Here is a 24,047-nt window from a genome sequence, read left to right on the forward strand (position 1 = left end):
GATCCTAGAGCTGCAGAAAATGAAACAGCTGACTGTTTCATTGGAGTCAGCTGTGTTGGAGCAGTGATCCATGGAAAACCTGCAGGATCGTGATGGACACCGCTGCATTATGCCAAATGACTGAACTTTAGTTTTAAGGTAAACTGAAAAGGCATATCTTTTTCAACTATAGCTCAGAAAACAAAAGGCTGTTTTGGTTTGGTTGCAAAATATTTTAAAAAATCGACACACTTTTGTTTAACCCTTTCATGTAGTGGTCACTATAGTGGACACCTATTTACAAGTGTTTTTATTGCATGTTCATGTTCACTGCAATAAGGATGGTAAATTTGTCAACGCACAACTTCAGTGGATGTTAGTGAGTCATCCAATACATTACCACTCACTGAGAAATAAATAAATACAAATTTTAACATAAATGCATAAATTGTAATTACACAAGTTTGCCTGTATGATAAATTGGAAAAGAAAATTATACAGCTATATTTAATATTTACGTCACAAAAATATGATTACATATTATTTTATAAATATTTCATAGAATACATTAGAATAAATCACATTAATTCAAAATATCACGAATAAATACAAAAGCATAATTGCATATCTGTAGAGGAAAAATACTGCATTTAAAATAATGTGACAAAGTTTCACATTAATGAATGTATGAAAGGGTTCATTTAGGATTTTAGCTGTTCTTCCAACACACAGTCGCTGTTGTATTCTTTCATGCACGCTGCTCTAGTTTGGCAAGTCTCTTTGCTGTTGTAAAATGTGCACTGATGCGGACCAAACATGGAAAAATTCTATAAGTTTTAATCATATCACATAAATAAATATGTCATTATATTTAACCAAATATTTCTATGTGAAATATTATATTTAAACTTTTGAATTATTTACTGATGTAACGAGTCAGAGAACAGAATCTCTTCCCACGTACTCCCAAAACACTGAGTTATTTTCAGTGCATTCTGGTTTAAATGAATTGCAAATTAAACAGTTGCATGTTATTGTTTTTTTAAAAAAAATTTTTATTTTCTAGTCAAGTATACTAAACAAGATTTCTAAAATAATTTAAAATACATTTTAAAAAGATATGAAGTTAAAAAAATAAGCTTTAAACTATTAACCAATATTATTCTCTGATGCTTACAAGCAATGAAATGCGATCTTTTTTTTTAATCAGTATTATTTATTTAAAACAAATAAACAAAAATATTAGCAGTTATATGTAGAGTATTGAATCTGCTGCATGTTAAAATCTGAAGTGACAATATAGCATCAGGTTTAAATCTAAGTCAGAAAAATCATTTGTATAAATGATATAAAAGCTTTTCTGGTTTCACTAAAGTCACATGAGCACCAACAGATGAAGCTTTCCTGCAGATTTCCTACTGAGAACTTAAGCTCATTTTTTATAAAAGGTGAGAGTAAACAAATGCTGGAGGTTGTGCAGATAAACAACAGCACTCTTTTTCCTTTTGCCTTTCAGTGTTTCCGCCCCCTAGTGGCAAGGAAATAAACTGCAGCTACATTAACAGAGAAATAAAAATACAGATGAATTCTGTGCAGCAGAAAAAACTCCAAACAAAGATCTTAACATTGTTTTTAATGGTGGGAATGGAAGATTACAAAGCAAGAGCAGACATCATCATTCAGTCATTCACAGATAGGATCCCTGATAAAACAACAAAGCATTTTATGGCTTGTAACAGCATGCTTCGTGAGCACAGATGATTACAAAGGAACAAACTCCTTCATTTGTTTGAGACGGTATCCAAATGGAAGTTGTGGTAAAAAGTTTATGAGTTCTTTGATGCAAATTGGGAAGAAAGTACAGAAAACTATATACTGTTTCAATCAAATGGAACAGAACAGTACAGTGAACAAATAAATGATTTTAGTTGCCTTAATTAATATAAATATAAACACTGTTTGCAATATTTTGTGTTTCCAGCATGGAGGTGGTGAAATCACTTCTGATATTGCTGCAGTGAACATGCAGGTCCAGTGTACTTCAAGGCTTTTTTTTATTTTAAGAAACATTCCAAGTGAAAATGCTGCAATGCAACAGCTTATCCACAATAAGCTTTAAGCAAATCAGTGTTGAACGGTGTTGTTCACAATCTTGTGACAGATGCATTCAGCTTGTAGTTTTTTGATGAGATTCTCTCGATCTCGGCTGTATTGGTTTCCCCAACCATACACGATGTGTCAACCAAAGGCTGAAAAAGCTCAGTCACAAATATTAATACTGCATACTGTAATCATGCTCTGTTTGGGCCATCTGTGGTCAAATTCTGGTACTGGTTTGCTACTGTTTGTGGTCATCTGCAGTAATAAAGCACTTAGTGTTAGAGACAGGTTGGTAGTCAGTCTTTCATTTGTCTGTCCCCAGAGCTCAAAGAGAGCTGTGCATTATTTAAAGATCTTGAAATAAAGTCTGAAACTCAAAGCAGCTCTCATAAAACTACATAACGCACGATGAAAATGAATTTCAGACTATCGTTCATGGACTGCCGATTCATGTTCGTCATACGTTTGCGCTACATAGAAAAATAAATAAATGTTTTGGGGAGAAAAAAAAAGCAGGTTTGACAGCAACATCACCATGCACGAGAAAGTTCAGTCTTTTACCTGCAGGTGGAAAAAATAGGGTGTCGATAAATAACTAAAAGACAAGCTGTTTGCTGTATTACAGTTCCAAAAAATCACACCAAAAATGTGTGTGCAAAACTGCGCCATAGTTGCACGTAACTCGACCCAAAATGTTGTTTCTTAAAATCACATAATGCACATACATCAGTAAACTAATACTAGGTTTATAAAATGGCAAACAGCTTCAGGCTTGATTCAGTCACATCACTTCCCACGCTAGTTTTTGGTTTTTGTAAACAGCAACATTCAACAAAAGTCCCCACTAACAGCCTGGACAACGTCAAGATAAGATCATTAAGCATCAGAAAAACTGCAAAGTTCTCAGAAGATCAGAGAAAATAAAGTTTGTCACTGAAAAATAAACAGCTCAACCAAAGGCCTGTGTATGAATGAATGAATCAAACACAGATTTGCTCTGCATATTATTAGTGTGTGTGTTTGTGTGTGTGTCCTTGGCCACAACGCCGCACATCAGAATAAAGCTTTGAGTAAACATTTCCAAACTTCTTTCTTCTTTGAATTTCTTGCTATCGCACAAACTTTAGCAACTCATTAAAGAAAACACAAAAACTTGGATTGAAATAATAAATAATACATTCAAGTACATCAGTCCCTCAGTTCTACGGAGTCTGATCCCTCGGCTTGGTCCACGTAACACTTTTGGCTGTAGCTCTGAAAGTGCTCCGCTACCACATGCACCTCTGTGTTGATCTCTGCCTTTAACTGGACAAGAAGTGGTTCTATGATGGTTTGGTCTCAATTTCACTAGAACTCCCAGAAAACTGCACCTCAGGCTTCTAAACATGCTGACTGTCCCGGATTACTTGGCCCAGTTCTGCAGCAGCTGTGGGTTCACCGGTGACCTCCTGTGCGTGGAGTCCCCAGAGGCCGTGGCCCGCTCACAACGCGGTGAGGGTCCGGAACAGCTGCGTGAGGCAGAAGACGGACGCGGTGAGCGCCGTGCACTGTTTGGCCAGCAGTTTGGTGCTCAGGTCCTGGCAGCTGCGTTTGCTGCAGGCTCGCTCTGCCGCCAGACAGAAGTCCCTGAATGAACGGGCCACGTCTGCCAGACCTGCAACCGCCTCCGCGTTCCTTCGGTCACACCTGTCACAGCCGGAGAACCAGAGGCAGATGCCTGCCAGCTCCACCAGGGTTCGGAAACTGTCAGCCAAGGAGCGAAGCATTTCCTCTGGACTCTGTCCGGTCCCCACCACCTTCTGACAGCCGGACATAAGCCGTCGGGCCTCTATCTGCAGCACCCTCTTGTTTTCTGTAAAGTGCACGGGGCAGCTGTCCCTTGGGTGTCGACCTCCATGACCAGCTACAGATCGGTCAGTGCTACTGCCTTCCAAAACAGAGAGGAGCTTGTCCACGTCCATGCGGAGAGCCTGGAAACCTGCTGGAGGGTCTGGGTAGCGCTGCCGGCCTAAATGACTGATGGTGTCCTTGTGCATTTGAGAGACGTAAGAATCGGAGGTGTTCGACAGCGGGGAGAGGAGAGGGCTGAGCTCAGAGGTGGAGGAGGAGGAGAAGAGGATGGAGCGAGGAAAAGAGGGGGAGTGGGTGGAAGAGGCAGAGAGAAAGGAGGGAACAGGGGGCAATGTAATGAGGGGAAGACCTGCTGTGGAAATCTGGGTAACGCTGCTTCTCTGTGCGCGACAGGAGAACTCGTACACGGTCAGCTCTTCATCGAAGCTGTCCTCCCCGCTGAAGCAGTTTGTGTAAACCGCAGGGCAGCCACACGCGTCTAGTGGCACCTGCACCCCCTCTGCAACCGATTCACATCCAGACGCGAGCACAGAACCGCAGCCAAACTCAGACTTCAGCGGTGGAGCAGACCCTGCTTCGGCTGAGGTCTTTGTCTGGGGCGGGTCCTCGCAGATAGTAAACACCCTGCAGCTTGTTGAAAGGGTTTTGTTTGGGTCTGGATTCTGCTCGATAGGCCGACAGAGACCAGTCAAAGGCCGGTCGCTACTGGCCTTGTTTGCTCGTTGGGCCTGACTATGAAAAGCGAGTCCTGGTCCATTTAGATTCTGTGTGGTCACCACTATTGGGGGAGGAATGGAATGGGACTGAGTGCTTCCTTTAAAGCCTTGACTGATTTTGTCTGGACTACTGACTTTTATGACCGGTTCTGGGAGATCTTTTACAGGTCCTGGAGGGTTTATCTTTAGGGTGGTATCTCTTTGGAGTAGGCTCACTATGGAGGGTGGCGGCGCTGTTACGGGTCCAGGTGTGTTCTGGTTAAGTCTGCTGTGCAAAGTCTGACTTGGATGTTGGGATTTGGGCTCAGTTTGGACCGGCAGCTGAGGTCTAGCTTCTTTGACCTCACACTCTGATGGAAAACTTTTTGTTGAGTTTGCTTCCACAAAAAACTCTCCGTCCACTTCAGATCCGGTCAGCGTCGTATCCGAGTCGTCTGATTCGACTGATTCAGCTGTTGCGTCCGTCTCTAAGTCAAGAGTTTTTGTGACATCATGAACATCTGTCACCTTGATGGCGATCCCTGTGTCGTCCCTGTTGTTTCCCTCGGCGGGACTCTGGACCGTGCTTCCATCGCCTGCACGATTCAAACCGTCTTGGGAGCGCGATAAATAAAGGGGGAGACTCTGAATCTTCCCTCTGAGTGTTGATGCAGACAACCGGCCCATGATGGTTGGTGAACAGGTCTGGAAGAGGAAGTGAGTAGGGGTAGGCAGGTCTTTCGAGAGATCCTGGACTGTGGCGGTTTTAGCTGTCATTGAGCTCGGACTAGCTAGGTTTGGTCTTGGTATGAGAGAATCAGAAGTGGCGTTATCTGTGGTTGGGTCTGAGGATGAAACGTTCTGTGGCGCAGCTTCACTTTTCAGTCTCGCATCTGAATCGAAAGATGGAGACGTGATGCTGGTCGCCGCTCCGAGTTTCGCCGTGATAGAGTTTATAGCTAGAGTGTAATCTGTTTTAATGGAGTGACTTCCTGTCTGGACTTCACACTTTGCAGGAGGGTTAATGCTGAGATGTGCTTCGTCTCTGCATGGGGCGTCGCTGACGCTACACTTTGCAGACTCAGGCTTGTCATCAGTTTTATCACTTGAGCCATGATTTAGAGAGTTGCTCACATCAACATCATCATCGTCGTTATCATCATCATGATCATCATCAAAAACATTGTCTGAGTTTGTGCTATCTGTAACTTCATCACTCATGGTGACGGTAGGTTCAAGAACATCGGTGACGGTAGGTTCAAGAACATCGGTGGCTTCGTTGTTGAGGACGGTTTTAACTTGGACTGATGAAGCTTGGTCAGCGTGGTCACCCGTCTCTGCACTTCGCTCTGGATGATGTAAAACACTCATTTCGTTTGACGTTTCCACGTTTTCACACCTCCATTTTTCCTGCGGCAAACTTCCACTTTCTGGTTTCTGTAGCTCAGGTGCTGTTGGTAGAGGGGATGAAGGAGGGGGGGGTGGGGGTGAGTACGTTGGGGGGAAATAATCATTGCCATGTGCGTCTGTTTGGGAGGAAATCAAATCAGAACACAGAAAGGCTTTACTGCATATTTCACTGGCTTCCATTAAGCATGCGGACGATGTGCTGCCATCTTGTGGCCTTTCAGCACCGAGCAGTGGCCTCTTCAGGCTGGATGAGAATCCTCTTACCATCTCTTTCTTCTCATCTTCCTCCTTACCTTCCTCCTCTACGATGTCAGGTAAAAACATATGACTTGTGAAAGGTCCATTCCCAGTGACGCCCACAGACTCCTCCTTGTCTGCCTCGTCTTTTCCTTCCCCCATCTCCTCTTCCCCTTCCTCTTCCTCCTTCCCATCACCCCGCCGATCGGCGCTCTCCTTCCCGTCTGGATCAACCCGACAGCGGACCACAGTGATGGTCGGAGATGCTGTTTTCACTAGATCTGTGACCGATTTGGACTCCATTGCATCAGGCTCCATCTCCATTTCCTGCTTCCTGCTCCGAGAGGAGGATTTCTGTTCTGCTCTGTGTGAGTGGAGTTTCGATGGGATCGGCTTTGACTCAAGCTGAGCAGGTTCTCCTTCAGAGTGAGTAAGCGAGGAGACGGTAGGACTGGGATTCTGGCTTTGCTCCGAGGGTTCTGGATCTGGACTGAGCATCTGGGTGTCGCTGGATTCTGGAAAAAGGTTTTTGAGACACCTGTTGGGGGCCAAGTTGTGCTTTGGTTCTGGATCAGGTTCTGGATATGTCACCCTGGAGGTGTAATCGGTTTCCATGAAGGAACGACGCTTCCGAGATCTTTTTCTGAGATGGAGCAAGGTTTCTCTGCTTCCTCCTTGTTCACCTCCTTGTCTTCTCTCGGCTGCTGCTTCAGAGTCTTTGTGTGGATCCTCCACAGAGACCTTGATGTTGCTGAGGCTGACAGAGCTGAGGAAGTCCGGCTTCATCTGTCTGCACATATCTGGAAAACAAAAAACCAACAGGATCAACCAAACTGCTTCAAAGCTTTGTGTGAATGTGTTCTTTAATGTTTCAGAAAATGAATCCTGTTCTTCCTAAGCCAAACAAAACATTCACAGCAACAATGTGAAATCAAACAAGCTACTTCTTCTCTCCACGTCATTCATGTTTATGTTGGAAGTTATGAAAACATCTATGACTTCATGAATTTGTGTTGTGTTTAGCTGCAGTGTGTTGTACAGAGACAAACAGCTGGAACAATAAAACTGTCTAAGAATCACTCAGTGTTACTTAAAGCTGTTTTTACTGACCGTCCTCTGTTGTTTCTGCTTTTATATGCAGCATACCAGTAATAGTTAAGACTGGTAACACTGGAAAAAACGTCTTTATAAAGTCAGATCTAATATTTGATATTCTTAAGAAGAATTATGGTTATGGTTATTTGCTATTCTCCTTAAAATTGCCTTCACACCCCTATTGCACACAATTAAAGTTTTAACACAAACATAAAAATATTTATGTAGGATTGAAACGGACGGGGCTGAAAAACACCATCCAAACATTTTGATGAGCTGTTTTAAACAACTGGGTGGTGATATGTGTATCTAAACACATCTGCCTTTTGTCCCTCCCCCCTCAACACCTTGGCAACAAGCACTGTGTTTCTGTGCTTTGGATGCGTTGCTTTGGGGAAGACGAAAGCAGTTTGGACTCTTTATTGTGTTTTTTTTTAAATGTTGCTTCTTCGCATCTCGTTTCCCTGGATCTCCTACCCTGCCTTTTATTGTTGGTGTATTTTTTTCTCCAGGAAAGTATTTACTTTTTCTTATTTTTGACAACAGAAAATACATTTTTTCCTCATCTTTTTCATTACTGTGTCAACCTGATTTCTGCAAACAACCTGGTAGTAAACTTAAAATGCAAAAAGCTCACACAATGTCTTGCAGTTTATGACAATTTTTTTTTTATTTTTTAAAAAGGAGATTAAATAAAGAAAAGAAAAATTCTGCAGAAGGATCCAGTTGTTTTGATGGGTAAAATGACTCAATGTTCCTGCTTCCATGTTCTGAAACCATCCAGTTTCTCCAGTTCAGCCTTTTTGCAGTTTAAACAGTGAAATAAACTAACTTGATTATATGAGATTAGACTCGAGATAAGAGCTACGTTGACAAAAGTGAAAATTTGTACAAGATTAATAATGATTTCTTTATGTGGGTCTCTGACCATGATGGGTCCTAAAGCAGCTGCATTAGCTGCATATGCATCACTTTCACCTGAGTTTTAAAATACAGCAAACACAGCAAACATCAGCAGAACCTCTGCAACCTGAGCACCTGATCGGCACCTAAACGGTACATAGAGACATATTGGAATGAGGTTTAGGAGGCAGTGGTGATACTGTATCTCCATAATCTGCAGTCTAACTAACTCTATCCTTCAGGATGACGACGCTCTGCCCCCCTGGGTCAGGATCATCACAGAGCAGCACAATACATGACTTTAAACACTTCCTGGTTGAAAAATAGGATCCATCCCACAACAAATGTGACCTGCGTGGCGACCAACACAAGAACAACGCACCAGGCTGTGGTGGCTGCATATGGGTCTACTGTACGCTACAGAGGTTTGTGACAGTGTAAAAAGAATACAGTGTAAACGTCATAAATGTAGGATGTTTTCCCTTAATACTGGGATTCCAAAACCCACAAAGAGAAAATTACAGGGGATTTTGGTGAGTTTTTAGGGGGGCACCACCCAGATATTTAGTTATGTTCCTCCTTCCACAGCAGCACAGTCATTGCAAATTCTACCTCATAAAGGTGATAGTAACACACCAGTTGGTTTTAATACAAAAGAGAAATAATAAAGAAAACACAAATTTTATTTTATGCCATGATTATGAAAAATAAATAATTATCAAAAACGAATACCAAATTTTAGTTCCAGCCCCCTTTTTGTATAAAGCTGCAGCTAAACCAAAAAAACTGTATAATATTTTATAACTTTCTACTGTGAAACTAAATAAATGTGGTAGTTTTATAAAGGTAACATATTTTCCTCTTAAATATCCTTCATAAGAAGTACAGAGACCCATACAGAGCTCAGTTTTTAAATGAAAGACTTATTACAGGGGTAGGCAGCTCCGGTCCTCGAGTCCTGCAAATGTTTCTCTGCTGCAACACACCTGGAACACATCAGACCTAATTAGCATTGAGTAAAGTTTGACATCAAACTCTGCACAAGTCTGCTAATTAGCCGTTAATTTAAATCAGGTCTGTTGCAGCAGGGAAACTCTAAACATTTGCAGGACTGTGGCACTCAAAGACCGGAGTTGCCTACCCCTGACTTTTTATTATTGCGATCTGTCTGTCTGGTTCCTCACAATTCATCTTGCGTCTTCCTTTCAGAGCTACTGTTCCTAAAGATTACCTCCCCAGATGATCTCCGTATCTGACCTGATGCTTCATGCTCTTCAAGCAGCAGACACCTTGTTTAGTCTTTTGTGACACACGGGTTCATTTGTTCAGCTATGCTGCTGTTGGAGCTTCATGCAGTACATGTTTTGGCCACCAGAGGGGAGCACAAATAAATGTGGACGTTTCATACTTGATTGCAATCTCAATACAAACTGAATCACCTCTCGGCACAGCACCTGCGGTGGGGTCTTCAGGTGAGGTGAAGCGATCTCTGGCATCAAAGAACTCCTCCTCATCAGAGCTGCTGTCTCCAAAGCCGGGGGGTGGATGGAGGATGGGGATGGGCTCCAGATCTTCGGACTTAGCGGCCTCCTCCTCCCCTTCTCCTCCGGTCTGAAGCTGCTGGGGGCGTGGAAGGCTGCGAGCGCTGTCGGGGGTGATGTTGGAGCAGATGTTGTAGTAGCAGCGAGCGTCGCTTTGGTCAAAGTTAAACACAAAGTCTTTGTGGGAGGAGGAGGAGAGTGGAGAAGAAGAAAGCAGATGCTCTTTAACACCACCCTCCCCACTCGCACTTTCTTCTTCGCTTGCTTTTCTTAGTGTCACTGCTAGTTCTGTCTGTAACCTTTCTCTCCTCTTTTGCTCTTCTTCCTCATCGTCTTCCTCACTGGCCTCCGGGGGGCTTGGCAGGAGGTCCACGAGGCGGGAGAGCTCGGAGAAACACAGGGAGCTGTCGTCTGAGAACACACTTCCTGAACACTGTTGGGAATGGGAAAGGCTCTGGGAGGAGGGGGAGTCGGGTGAGAGGATTTGCGGATCAGCTCCATCACCTGACTTCCTGCAACCTCCTCCTCTTCCTCCTCCAGGTTCGTTCACAGTTGTGAGGTGGATGAAGGGGTGGGAGTGAGCGGGTGGGGGGATGAGCAGGTGAGGCTGAACCTGCCTGTCTGAGTGTGGGTGAAGCTGGATTGGCGAGTGGAAGCAGACGTAAGTTTGTGGGGAAGCGTTTGGGTGGGTGGAGGAAGAGGAGCATGTTATTAAGTCATCTTCCTCTAGGGCATCAAGGGAGTCAGTGGAGGGGCTGGTGATGACACGCGAGTCCGTGTGACATGAATCCGATGCTTCGGACACAGATGGCTGCTCCTCTGTGGCCATTCCACACCCACCTCCCCCTTTTCGTCCCACATGTCCCCTTGAATCGTTGTCTGCTATCTTGGTCGGTGTTAGTCCACCGTCTTCGCCTCTCTTTGTCTCCGCTGTCTCCACATCCGTCCCCTCTTGATTATTTTCTGAGGCAGACTTTTCTTTTTCTGTGTCCGCATCCTTCTCTTCTTTTACCTTCTTTTCCTCCCAAGGTTTGTCTCCCCTGTCTTTGCCATCTTTATGCCGCGTCCTGTCTCTGTCTTTTCTTTTTCTGCCATCCGGATCTGAGGCAGATCTGACGCGAGGACACGGCTTCTCGTCCTGAGGTGCCAGACTGAGCAGCGGCTCCATGTCCAAATCCGAAGAGTCGTCCGAGTCGCTTCCGCATCGAGACACGTAACCTGGAAACATGCGCCCACGTTAAAAGGAAGCAGGCGCAAAACCAGTAACAGTATTTGCACTTACACAATGTGACATGCAAAAGTTTGAGCCCCTTCAGTATAAGTTGAGCCGATCTCCAGATGTTGAAGCACTAAAGCTAATTTTCACAACATATGTGATCTTAAAGTTTGGCTGGAAATGATGTGTATGTTGGTTCGTGTATGTAAAGTGTCCTGTGACAACATTGTTGTGAAGTGGCGCTATACAAATAAAGTTGAATTGAATTGAATTGAATTAAAGTTATACATAAAAACAAAGAATGTGAAACTTGAGCTTCCCAGAGAAACCTGAGTTCTCCCATCCCTTTCAGTAAACTTAGGTAGCTGCTTAGAGCTACGACTCATTTTCAGTCATCTTCGGATCAGGACAGAAGTTGTAAATGTCTGAAGCTATGAAAGCTCAGACTCTTTGACCCTTGGCTTTGTGATCAGCAGCCATGGATACCTGAAATAAAAATAATTGACACCAACAGGGAGGGAGAAAAGCGGTACGAGAAGGCAGCAAAATCCAGGGCAGGTTTAGATATTTTTAGGCCCAAAACAACCCAGTCATTTTGGGGCCCCTTTTCCCTTATTTTCACCACTTTTCACCTCTTACTTATCCAAACTTAACTGTTTGCGGTGTATTTTGTCAGCTGTCTCAATTCAGCCAAAGTCAAAGAAACTTGTTTTCCAGGGATGAAATGTAGGAATAAGGTCTTTCAGATGGTTGAAAACGCAATTAATCTCTGAATTTCTTCTAAAACTATCTTCTGTAAGCATAGAGGTAATAAAGTTTGGGCCCAGTGTCAGTGCCAGCTCTTTGTTTGACCTGGGCCGTCTCAGTCAGTACAGCAAACCCAAAGCCACCAGCCTGGGCCTGATGATGGGCTCAGATCTTAAACTTGATAGACAAGTTAATGCAGTTATGAAAAGTAGTTTTTATCATCTTTGCCTTTCAGCTAAAGTCAAATCTTTTTTATCCTTCTCTGATCTTGAGCGCATCATGAATGCTTTTATTTCCTTGAGCCTGGACTACGGCGACGCACTTTATTGTGGAATTAATCAAAAAGCACTTTATTGACTGCAGTTAGTCCAAAATGCCGCTGCGCTCCTCTTAAGCACATCTTCCCGATTCTTGCGTCTTTGCACTGGCTTCCTGTTTGTTTTAGAGTTGATTTTAAGATTTTATTGTTTGCTTTGAAAACATTGAACGGACTAACCCCTAAATACATTTCTGACCTCATCCACATTTATACCCCGCACTTTTATTCTCTAGCTTTTAACACCGCCTGAGTTGTGTGGTCCTCTGTGTCTTTTTATTTTAATTTATTTTAGTAAATAATTCATTGGTTATTACCTGTTTATTGGGATTGATTTTACGCTTATTACTTTGGATATATTGATATTTCAGTGTTGTAACATTGTTTGTGGAGCACTTTGGAAACTGTTTACGTTTATAAAATGTGCTATATAAATAAAGTGGATTGGATTAGAGAGTTGTTGGTTTTTATCTGTGGAAATTCTAGTTTCCACAGCAGATCAATACAAGCTACCCTTTAAAGGTGAAGAGGAAAAGAATTAAATGCATAATAATAAGTAATGCACCGAAGTAAAACAAGTGGTAGTGTAAAAATTAGTATAGTGTTGTAGTGTAAAACACCTACAAGGAAGCAGTGATGATTTACTCATCACTAGGTGTCAAATCAGACTTTCTATTGGCTGGGAGAATATGAAAAGGATCTTCTCACAACAACACAGGGACATGCAGAAAGTATCCCGGAGCAAAAGGCTTTAAGTGCCCAGAAGCAGTCTGAGTGTGACATGAAGAATCAGACTGAGAGTCAAGAATTTGCATGTGCAAAACTAAATTTGGAAAAAAAAATAAGGAAGCAGTGTTTGGAATTGAAGTACAACATATTTGCATCCAAGCAGGGACTCTTTCAGTGTATAAATGGAGTTTCGAGGGAAAGCAGGAAGGTATTTGAGTGTTGAAGCAAGCAAATCTTCTTTTAAACAGAAAAAAAAATCTAAATTGGTTTAGAAGGACCTTAGTTGTTAACAGGAAAGATGGGGTTGATGATGAGTGTAAGGAACATTTTCAAGCTACTGCTCAGGCAAATCAAAAGCCTCATTTGGTCTGAATAATCAGAATGTTTGTAGACTGTGGCGCGATGGCGTGCTGTTTCACTGTCCAGCGACACCTACACCCATAAGGCTTACATGGAAGAGACTAGAATACCTTTAAGCAGCTTCAAAACTAAATTTAACATAAGTTTGCAGTAAATCAGGGCTTTATTCTTACTGCTTTGAAGATGAGTAAGGAAAAGACGCCTCTCCACCTGAATGACTTGTAATTTGGGCTTGCATTGCATTGAACTGTACAACAACTTTTAACTGAAGAACAGAGTTATATTCTAAAAACAAACATCTGTGTAAAAGTGAAGATGAAGACAAGATGGAAGCAGATCAATAACCCAGATCGGCTTCGACAGACATAAGCTGTGAAGGCTTTGCTGTGGCCTTCGCAGATCCCTGATCTATCACTGGTCCACTTGGTCAGCAGAGGTGGCAATTCTTGGTCCAGAAAGTAAAAGTCCTGTCCGACAGCTTTTCCAACCAGTCACCAAACCAGCTGAATTTAATGAGCAGAGTTTATTTGCCAGGTAAACAAGCATGTTAGTGAAAACACCTGCTCTAAATGTACAAGTCGATCCAAAAACATGGCAGGACTTCTACTTTCTAGACCAGGAATTGCCACCTCTGCTGGTCAGCGGACAGACCTAAAAGGAGCAGTGTGCGCGAATAACTAGAAACTGTTTAAAAACTGAACTGATCATGCATAAAATATTAAAGTTAAATCCTCTCTAAATGTCTTTTGCTTCGTTATTTGCAGGGACAGGAAGCTCAAACTCGTGCATGCTTCTGCGTGTCTCCGTACCTTCCTCTGCAGACACTTTGTGCTTCTTCTCATCTGTCCAAGGGAAGATGTTGAGGTTTGGGTCAATGAACACGCGGCAGTATCCTGCTATCAGGCAGGACATATCCTTTGCTGCAGCTGCCTCCAACAGTAATGTGATGGGCTTTGTGCAAAACAAAGGAGACAATATGGTATGAGATGAGGCTGGGATGAAGAGGATATGAAACAAACAATGTCAGCAGTGACAAAAAGAAAAAATAAACACTTAAGTTGCAGTTTTAGTTCCGTTTGTGTCTAAGTGTGCACATAGTGCAGAAGAAGAAATGAGCGGGCATCCTCCTGGGTCTTACCTTGATGTCCTGCAGGTATATTTTGACCAGGCTGACCTTGTCTGATTCCGGCAGCAGCTCGATGCGAGTGATGCAGGTGAACTCTGTGAGGGTGGTCATGATGCTCAGTTTGTGGTTGACCACTTGACTGACTCCGTAGCGAGCTCCCACCAACAGGGTCACCATCGATTCCCTGTCCTGTAGCTGAAGAGGGGGGGTCGAACACAGAGAAGGAGGAAGAGGGAATTTTATTTATTTGTTTTTTTTACATAATTATTTATGCTTTTTTTTCTTATTTGCCAAACAATTTCAATAACGAACTTCTCGAGATGGTTCTGTCAAACAAACCATGTTGAAAGTCATTCTCTTGTCTTTTTATTTACAAACATATTTAGTTGATGTTTTTTCGTTCGCGTAGATCTGCAGCTTTTACAAAAACGCAAGATAAAACATCTCAGGTTAAATGATCTGAATCAATTAATCCAGACAACGGAGATTCTGCTAAGCAGGACTGTGACACTAGTTATTGGCTGATTTGATCAGTCCAGATGTTTTGACCCGGGATATATGTTTATACTGAGCTGGGGCTGCCCAGTACCGTGTGCTGGCACATGAACTGGTGCCGAATTATCTGCTTTTATTGTAGCAGTGTGTGACTCTCTGACCTTAAAGAATGCCCTCCTGACTGGTGTTAATGGCTGAGACAGTTATTATCTACATTACTGGAGCTGTTGTTGTCCAGCAGCGTCCTGATGTTGAGAAACTGCACTTCACATATTTATTTTTCCAGCCTGGAGCATCGCCAAACTCAGGATTTAGAGCAGGTTATAGTTCCGGCATCAGTTGTCATGGTAACATAACACAGTGACACACTACTAATCCCACCTCAAATGTCTAAACCAGGGTCTAGACTCAGTCCCATGAGAGCAGCAGTCTTGCAACTTTTAAATGTGTCCCTGCTTCAACACACATGACCCAAGTTAAATGGATCCAACAGCCTATGAAGTCCTGCATGACTCATCAGTTCAGGTGTGTTGGAGCAGGGTTACACTGAAAGCCTGCTGGACTGTGGCCCTCATGGGGCTGAGTTGAATAGTTCTGGTCCAGACTGTTGAGTTGTGACTTGACCAACCTGAGACTTGATCTGATGTTTTGGGTTTTAATTTAGTTTTTGTTTAAATTTTTTTTTCTATTTTTATTATATTTTGTTCATCTTTGCGCTATTAAATGTTATTATTTTGTCTTTTATTTTTGTACTTTTCTTTCATGTTCAGCACTTAGCTCAGCTGTGGCTGCTGCTATAAACAAACTGACGATGATGTGCTCAGACTATAGCTCCAACTTTTTTCTTGGATCATGATTGTTTTGGCTTCTACTTTCCTTCCTTACTCAGCAGCTCCGTTTTGTTCATCTACACTTCTAAGATTTAGGATTGAAGGTTAACTTTTGCTCGTCTTAATCTGAATTTGGATCTTTTACCATCATGGTGGCGCCGAAGGATTTCCCTCCAAAACACTTGAGTTCGCTCAGCTCCTCCAGGTAGTTGATCCGCGCCTGATTGACCGACAGGCCCTTTTGCTTGGGATCATGCTGCGACTGGCTTTTCTTCATGTGGTAGCCAATGGCCTTCCTCAAATCTTTCTCCCGCATGTTCCTCAGCAGAGTGGAGGACACAAAGTTCTCAATGCCCCAAGTTTTCCTGCAGCAACGTCAGATTGACAGGATGGTTTTCAGAGTGGAAAATAGTTAAGTTATTCTCACAAATCTTTTCCAAAAAAAAAAAAAAAAAAAAAGGAGAAGAACTTTGCCGTTTTTAGTTTAAGGTCTTGGTCATTAAACTTTGTATGCAGTGTTCATTCATTCATTCATTTTCCGAACTTATTCCAATTCAGGGTCGCAGGGAAGCTGGAGCCTATCCCAGCTGGCTTTGGGCGACAGGCAGGGTACACCCTGGACAGCTCGCCAGTCCATCGCAGGGCCACACACAGAGAGACAAACAACCACTCACGCTCACACTCATTCCTAGGGGCAATTTAGAGTGACCAATTAACCTATCATGCATGTCTTTGGATGGTGGGAGGAAGCCGGAGTACCTGGAGAGAACCCACGCATACACGGGGAAAACATGCAAACTCCACACAGAAAGGCCACTGACCAAACCAGCCAAGGATCGAACCAGTGACCTTCTTGCTGTGAGGCCACAGTGCTAACCACTGCGCCACTGTGCAGCCTATGCAGTGTTTCATTTAAAAAAAAAAAAAAAAAAAAAAAAAAGCTTTAGACGAAATAAAACAGGATACAAAAATTGTGCATATTAATTGTTTCATTGTTGAATAGTTTTCTACAGCAAAGCAGCGTGTTATGTCTGCAGCAAGACCTGCACTGCATGACGTCATGTGACCGAGGCCCTGCAGGTACGAGGCTGCAGCTCAGGGCTCAAATATGACTGACTGGTCTTCTAATGGTTTTTAAAGGCCAAATGTCTTCAGCTCTTTAATCCTACGCCAGTGATGTGACCCTTTCTCGTAACAAAACACACTGTTTGTTTCTTTAACTGCTCAACATTCCCGTGAGCAGCACAACCTTCATCTTCACTCTGAAGAAGACCATGATTTCTCTGAGGATGAAGGATGAAGGAGAAGTTGCCTTTATATAAATCTATTTACTTTTTAAAACCTTTAATCTAAATGAAATATCAAAATCAAAGTGTTATGGCTATGATTTATATTAAAATATAAATATTAATGTTTGAATTATAATTTGAAGGGTAAATATATAACCTAAATGTTTCGAATACAAGTTAACTGACTCCGCCCCTTGTAGCCTCAGCAAATATATAGTTGTGCTCATATGTATTCATACCTTTTCATTAAAGAAAAGGCTGAATTTACAACAGTCACTCAAATAACTGGTGACTTAAAAAAAGGAACAATAACTAAAAATTTTCAAAAATATAATTTAGTAATATAAAACACTGTTTTTTCATTTAATTGAGTTGAAGAAAGAAAAACAAACAAACAAACAAACAAACAAATTAGAGCACTTTTCTGTTGAACAGTGGGACAAAATACCTGTCAACAGGTGCAGAAGTCTGACTGAGAGGAGCAGAAAACACCTGACTGGAGCGGAACAACAGGATTGTTCAACAAAATATTAGTTTATGAGTGATGCAATATGTAATAAATTATCTTATTTGTTTGCTTTTAAAAAAAAGTATTTCTGTTGAACCAGAATTAGAAAATAATGTCATGATTTTCGTCAAATATTTATTTATTAATACTTTAGTCAATTTCAGCTTATTTTACAGGCAGCTGGTTTTTCTCCTTCTTTAATGAAAAGGTATGAATAAATATGAGCACAACTGTACATGCAGAGAAACACCTCTTAATCATTTCCACACTGCTTGACTGGATGAAATGTGAGTAGCTCAGAGTCGATCACTCTGACATTATTAGCAAGTGCTGATTCTGCAGACAGCTTTAAGATTTAACGATTATATTAAATGTTATATTGTATGATGTACAGATGTGGCGAACAGTAAATCAATAATATTTTGTTTTCAGTTTATTTCCATCCTAAATGTTGAACAAATATGGAGAAAGTAAGATAGATAATTCCAACATGTGTGCTAACGTTAAACAAAATCTCATCACATGGCAGCCCATAGTTTCTCGCCATGACAACCGTGCTGCTGTTGTAGCAGGTAATTCCTTCCCTGCCGCCAAAGTGAAGACAGTCCAGCATGTTATCACACACTGACCTGCACTGGCAGACTGAAGGTGGCTGACACCAGCAGATGTGATAAACCAGTCATGTTGTGGACGTGGTGCTGGTCTCTCATGTCAGAGAGGATGCTGTCCAAGTTACAAACTGTACGGGACAGGAACTCCCATCCTCTCAACAACATGCTGGACAACCTCAGGAGCACAATCAGCAACCGATTCCACAGAACGCCACAGGAGATCTTCCCTTCACACCTCCGTACTGAACCACAACATCTAGTAAGTACTGCGTCCGTCTATGTGTTGTATTATTAATATGTTATTTTTACTTTATACAGGACCTTTCTGTTGGGCATGGCGTTGGCTGTTTTACAGCAGAAAACTGACAAAACAACATTTGTCGCTGGAGAAACGGCAACATCCGCAGCATCTGACGTTACAGGATCGACAGTTGCTGTTTTCAGTTTTTGGACCTCGGCGTGTCTCAGTAACAGCAGCTCTGCAACTGGTTTAAATGTGTGGAGAAAATGTAAGGAGGCGTACGATTGGCTGAAAGCAAATAGACCTGGTAAACTGATTTTTAACCAATGGTGACATTTGTTAACCTGCGACCACCGTGCAGAAGTTCACAAATGAGAAGCAGGTTCAGCAATGCATATTATCTGTGAATATATATTACAAGTGAACCTCAAAATTATATTTGTGAAACAGAATGTGTGCATTTCTAAATTTATAATAAAAGTGTGCATCAAAATGATATTTGTGAATTAGAGCATGTTCATTTGTGAAACTGAAACTGTCCGTTTCCAAGTATTGAGACAGATCTGGCCTCATAGATCCGCAGTGCAGTAATTTCCCTCTGGGATTATCAAAGTATTTCTGATTCTGTTTCTGGCTGCCAAATAAAAAGCAAGTCACTTCACGGTGATTTCTGGGTCTTAAGCCAAACAACTTAACCCAATCATTCAGGCTTCTGCTCCTTCTGGACCATTACAATCCTCTTATTTCATGTCTGCTCTTGCTGTCTCCACCTGCAGTCTTCGCCCAGTCGGTTCGCTTTCTGGCTTCCATAATGGTGGAATGAGCTTTGAAACACCATCAGAGCAGCATCCCGCTGCCGTCTCTTCCTCCCAGTACTTTGCATTTCTTTACCTGTAGTACTTGCATTCAGTCTTTTAAAATGGATTATGAGAACATAATGCTTACACAAAGGTTTCCTGCTGTACTTAAGCTTGAATGATGTTCCTCACTTACAGGTCACTTTGGATAAAAGCTTCTGCTGTTTGACTAAATGTAGCGTAATGTAACCGTGTGCATCAGTGTGCTTGTATTTTGTTGGACCATTAATTTCGCTCCACTCAGCCTAAAAAACTTTACAGTAAAGATAAATATACGACCTTTTTTGGTGACGTTTGCGTGGAGGTGAAGCTTGAATAAATGAAAATGTGCTTATTTGTTCTGCAATGGAGCGGGATCAGCTCCATGGATGTCCCTTCAGTTTGAATCAGAAAAACTCAAACCAAGGATGAAATGTGTGTGTGTGTGTGTGTGTGTTTCTCACGTGATCATCTTCAGGTTGGCTTTGGGGCACTGCCCGCAGCTCACCAACCTCTCCTGAATGTGCAGCGCGGCAAGTCGCAGGGCGGTGTTACACCTCATCTCCACCGCGTAGCGTTCCTGCAGCACGTCATTCACACCCTGACACACACGCAGACAAAACATCAGCACCAAACAATCTCATCGTAGGACCGACCACAGATTATAAGATCACCAGAGCAAAGCTATTTGCACTTCAGCAGGCAAAAGATATTGGTGGCATGTTCCACCAGAGAAAGACGCCTCGTGTTACAAGCAATACGTGGGACTAAATCACCAGCCAGACTCTTTTCCTCTGTTGTGCCACGATGGTGGAATGACCTCCCAAACTGTCCGCTCTGCAGAGTCCCTGTCTACTTATAATAGCAAGCTGAAGACTCAGCTCTTCAAGGAGCACTTCAACACTTAGTTTAGCTATATTTGTTGGAAAGTTGGAGAACTTAGCCCAGTTCTTTGCAACAAACATTATGGTAATAATTCTTTGTATTTTAACATCAGTGATATTATGGGATGGGAAGGGAGAAAAAAAACAAAACAAACCCAAACAAACAAACAAAAATAAAGCCCGTAGCACTTCACGTAAGGACCTGCGTCTGACTGGACAGTCTACTAGCATCTTCCTACCATGTCCTCTACTGTTTGATTTCATGCTTGTGTTGTTCTCACTCATATGTAAGTCGCTTTGGATAAAAGCGTCTCCTAATGTAGAATAGAATAGAATAGAATAGAAAATGGGGAAGAATTGCTCCAAAAACAAATCTAGCTTTTTTTGATCGTGACAAGAAACACAAAAAACATTCAGAGCTTTGTTTTAAACTCGATGTCGCATGGCTTATTCGTAGGTGAGATATCTAACAAATGACTTGTGCATTAATCCAAAGATTTACAGAGTGGATGGGCTTTAAGATGCTTTTCATAATTTGCAGCCCTTTAACTGCTTAATGAAAGCAAACATCTATTCTGACTTGCATGAACAGTTCAGGCTGGTCCTGGTGCTAAATGGTGGGGAGGATATTTCATTAACATGATTTCAACATCACAGGTTGAAATCACTGATGAATGTTTCCAACACCTCCTTAAATCTAGGTGGACCTAATCCAGTAGTCAGTGACTGTATGAATATAGAGGACATCCTCTGTGTTTTATGAATTTGGAATCTGCGTTACTTTCTCCGCTGTTGTCACTTCCTTTGAGTCAAATGATTGACAAGTTCATGTTCTGTTGCAATTAGGGTAAAAATTTCAGGTATTTCATTTGTCAGTTTGTAAATATTACCAAGTTTGCTGTGTTTGGCGTCCACCTCGATGACCAGACCTGCTTTCCTGTGGCCACAAATCAGCTGCTATTTTTTTACAAGCACATGCAATCGAAGACAGTGAAAACCCACAGCCTACCGGCTCGTCGGCTCACCTGCAGGTAGAGGTACTCAAAGGCAGTCGGATCCTCATGCAGCAGCTTCCGTAGGTCTTTGGGCATGAAACAAACCCGGAATAAACACCTGTAGTCATGCACTTCCTTCTTCTGGACCACCTGAATGCAAACAGACACATTCAGTCTCAAATACATGTGTGAATGAAAATGAAATCCACCACATGTGACATGTGAGACAATTCTTTGTGGATACCTGCTGTATTCGCTCCTCATCGTGCAGCAGCAGGAGCTTGCTGCTGCTGTACTGCTGCTCCAGCACCAAGGAAAAGTGCTCAATACGGCTGAGGGAAAGCTTTTCTTTCAGTGTCATCACAATGTCCTGATGTGCACAGAACATGAAAGTTTAGGAGAGAACATCTGCTAACATCAGACCGCAGGTTTGCTAAGCTTAGTCAGAAGTCTCAGAAGCCTTTTGAGTAATTAAATCAAAGAATCCACATGTTGAATGAAGATAAATATTTAATATCTGACACTTGGTCATACATAAAAGCAGTGTTTCCTTAAAGATCGAGATATTTTCCATTTCTATGCTCCTTTCTTAACCTCAGCTTGGCCTCTGAAACCACAGATGTCTGCTATTCTCTCAGGTATTGTAAAGTAGCTCAGTGTCTTTGCAGAATACCTTCACTGTGGTGCTGGATTCAAATTTGAAAGCCTTGGTTTGCCCGTTCTCCAGATAAACCTTCAGGACATTTGGCAGGAAGAGCAGCGAGTTTCCCTGAGCGAAAAGAAGAAAGAAAACACGTCAGTGTTCGAAGGAAACATAGGCATTGTTAAAACCTGCTGGTTTGAGGAGTTACAAACAACAGGAGACACTTCAGTAACTTTCTGTCTGATAAATTAAGCCACTCCTCCCGTTTTATTTCATCTTTTCTCTGCATCACATCATCTGCGTGTTTCTGTCGGCTTGTTTCATCTCTCGCTGCCTCTTGGCTGTTCTGAGTTTTACCAAACTTTCTCTCTGTGTTAACATCATGATGTGATGACACATTGACGTCTGTGCGTTTTCAAGTTCAAACGCAGAGCATTCGAGCTTTACACCCCCCCACCCCCACCCCCCATCTCTTTTAATGATGGTACACTGTAAATCTGTCCTCCATCTCTGTTGCTTTCTCTTTGTCTCTATACATCTTCCTTGGCTTTTCTCTCCCTCATCTGATGCTAACTGTCCTGTAATCACACACATTACAAGCCCAGATAGCAGATATTGATCAGTGTTTTTCTCTGTGTTTAATGGACACTCCGGCCTTTGTGGGTTCCCACGTCCAGCTAATCCAACCTGCAGGATGGGAACTCCGAGCCTGCGGAGTGAGGGGAATTAAATAAAGCGTGAATGCAGTATGATATAATCTTGCCTCATTATAAATCAGAACTGCTTGTCAAAGACCAATAAAGAGAAAAATTTTAAAAAATCACAGCTGTTTAAAAAAAAAAACTGGACAAACCTGAAACGGGATTAAGAGGAAAACCAAAGTTAAAAAAAGAGAAAAATCATGTTAAAAGACAATGAAACTATTTAATGAATATCAATATAATACAATATTTAGTTGGGTACACTCAGGTTACCTGTGTCCACATGACTGCAGAATTACTGGTTATTATAATAGCAGGATTTTATGATGCATGTATGATATTACACTCATATTTCCATTCCGTTTTCCTCTAAAAGCCTTGTTTTCATCCCCCAAAGTCTAATGTCCAAACATTACTGAAGCTTTACTGAAGCTTTCCATCACCATCCCTGCTCCACTCCGGGTCTCCTGGAGCTTCTGAGTGTTTGTTATGTGATATAAGATTCCATAAAAAGTCTTCTGAGATGTTCCAGTGCAGCATTATTTGGTTTAAGGTTATCGGGAAATGTTTACATTCACAGCCTTCACCAGGAGCTGTGTACTGTAATGTGCCTTTTGTTCCCAGACATGTTGGAAAGACACTCTTGCCTCCTACTCTTGGTTAGCTGTGTTGGGCAGAAAGCTGTAGTTGACTCGGACCAGGATCTGACTTGTCAAATGTCAGCCCTGGTCTTCTCCTTCATTCCTCTTCATGCTTACATCTGTCTGATACTCACCATTCTGCTGGTCCTCATTTCTAACATCTGCAGCTCCTGTGGGATTAGATGACATCTCTTCTTGTCACAGAGCTGATAATGTGGTCTGGATTCCAGCCCTGCTTACCCAGTTGCCACTGTGGTCATCCCAGTGTTGTGTCTCAACAGAAACTCTGCCGTTTCCAGCACTTCTTCTGCCTTCCACTTTTGGCTTTAGTCTTCAGGGTGGAGTGTGTCTCTCTTAAACAGCAGACCCTGAACTCATCATCCAGGCTGCTGCTGGAGGGCTGTAGTTTGTTCATTTTCTATTATTCGATTTTAGAAACTGTGATGATCTAAAGATCTGACGTGAAACCTTTTTGAAAATATCTTTAAAAGCATGACAACGTAGGAAACCCGCTCTTCCTAGATCTCAGATGAGTTCCAGGCTTCAGACCGTCACTGTCTGCAAAGATCTAAGTATTAACAGTGAAGATTTTATTTAATCAAGTACAAATAGCAAAGGACAAAAAAATGTCTTCTGTGTACAAAAGATTTGTAGTTTCTAAACCATTTTCTCAGTTTGCATGTACTCACAAATTAGAGATGGGAGTTCCCATAACCAGTAAGACTCAGACAAGCATCACTGCTCCTCTGCTTCATCTTCTAACTGCAGCTGCTTTCAATAACATGTTATATTCAGATGTAAAGTACAGATAGCATTACACACAGACATTTCAAAACATTCAGCTTTTTATGAGTATTTGTTTGATATCCAGTCTGACCAACTTCTCCCACTAACCTGCAAACCGATCTGTAGGAAAAAACCTGATCCAGTATCACACAGAATGATTTGTTCACAGCAATGTCAACATGCTCAAAGTCCCAGACAGAGGCAAAATAACAAGAACACCTCTGGCAAAGTGAAAAACACAAAGGCCTGAGGTCGGCTGTATTGGTGGTGACGAGGTGAGGA

The 24,047-nt window shown here is 42.1% G+C and overlaps 1 protein-coding gene across 1 annotated transcript in view; it reads right to left on the bottom strand.

Moving 5' to 3' along the window:
• Positions 1–3,560: 3,560 nt before the first annotated feature.
• frmpd1a (FERM and PDZ domain containing 1a) overlaps positions 3,561–24,047 on the bottom strand; it is a gene marked incomplete at both ends in the record, with an annotated part of 34,172 nt that continues 13,685 nt past the window's right edge. Inside the window, 9 exons of the mRNA XM_079265117.1 lie at positions 3,561–7,072; positions 9,710–11,029; positions 13,989–14,130; positions 14,318–14,500; positions 15,776–15,995; positions 19,580–19,716; positions 21,025–21,144; positions 21,239–21,364; positions 21,668–21,763. Coding sequence (XP_079121243.1) covers positions 3,561–7,072; positions 9,710–11,029; positions 13,989–14,130; positions 14,318–14,500; positions 15,776–15,995; positions 19,580–19,716; positions 21,025–21,144; positions 21,239–21,364; positions 21,668–21,763 — 5,856 coding nt within the window. The remainder of the gene's footprint in view (positions 7,073–9,709; positions 11,030–13,988; positions 14,131–14,317; positions 14,501–15,775; positions 15,996–19,579; positions 19,717–21,024; positions 21,145–21,238; positions 21,365–21,667; positions 21,764–24,047) is intronic.

Source organism: Telmatherina bonti (genome assembly GCF_933228915.1).
Source record: "Telmatherina bonti genome assembly, chromosome: 3".
NCBI classification, from domain to species: domain Eukaryota; kingdom Metazoa; phylum Chordata; class Actinopteri; order Atheriniformes; family Telmatherinidae; genus Telmatherina; species Telmatherina bonti.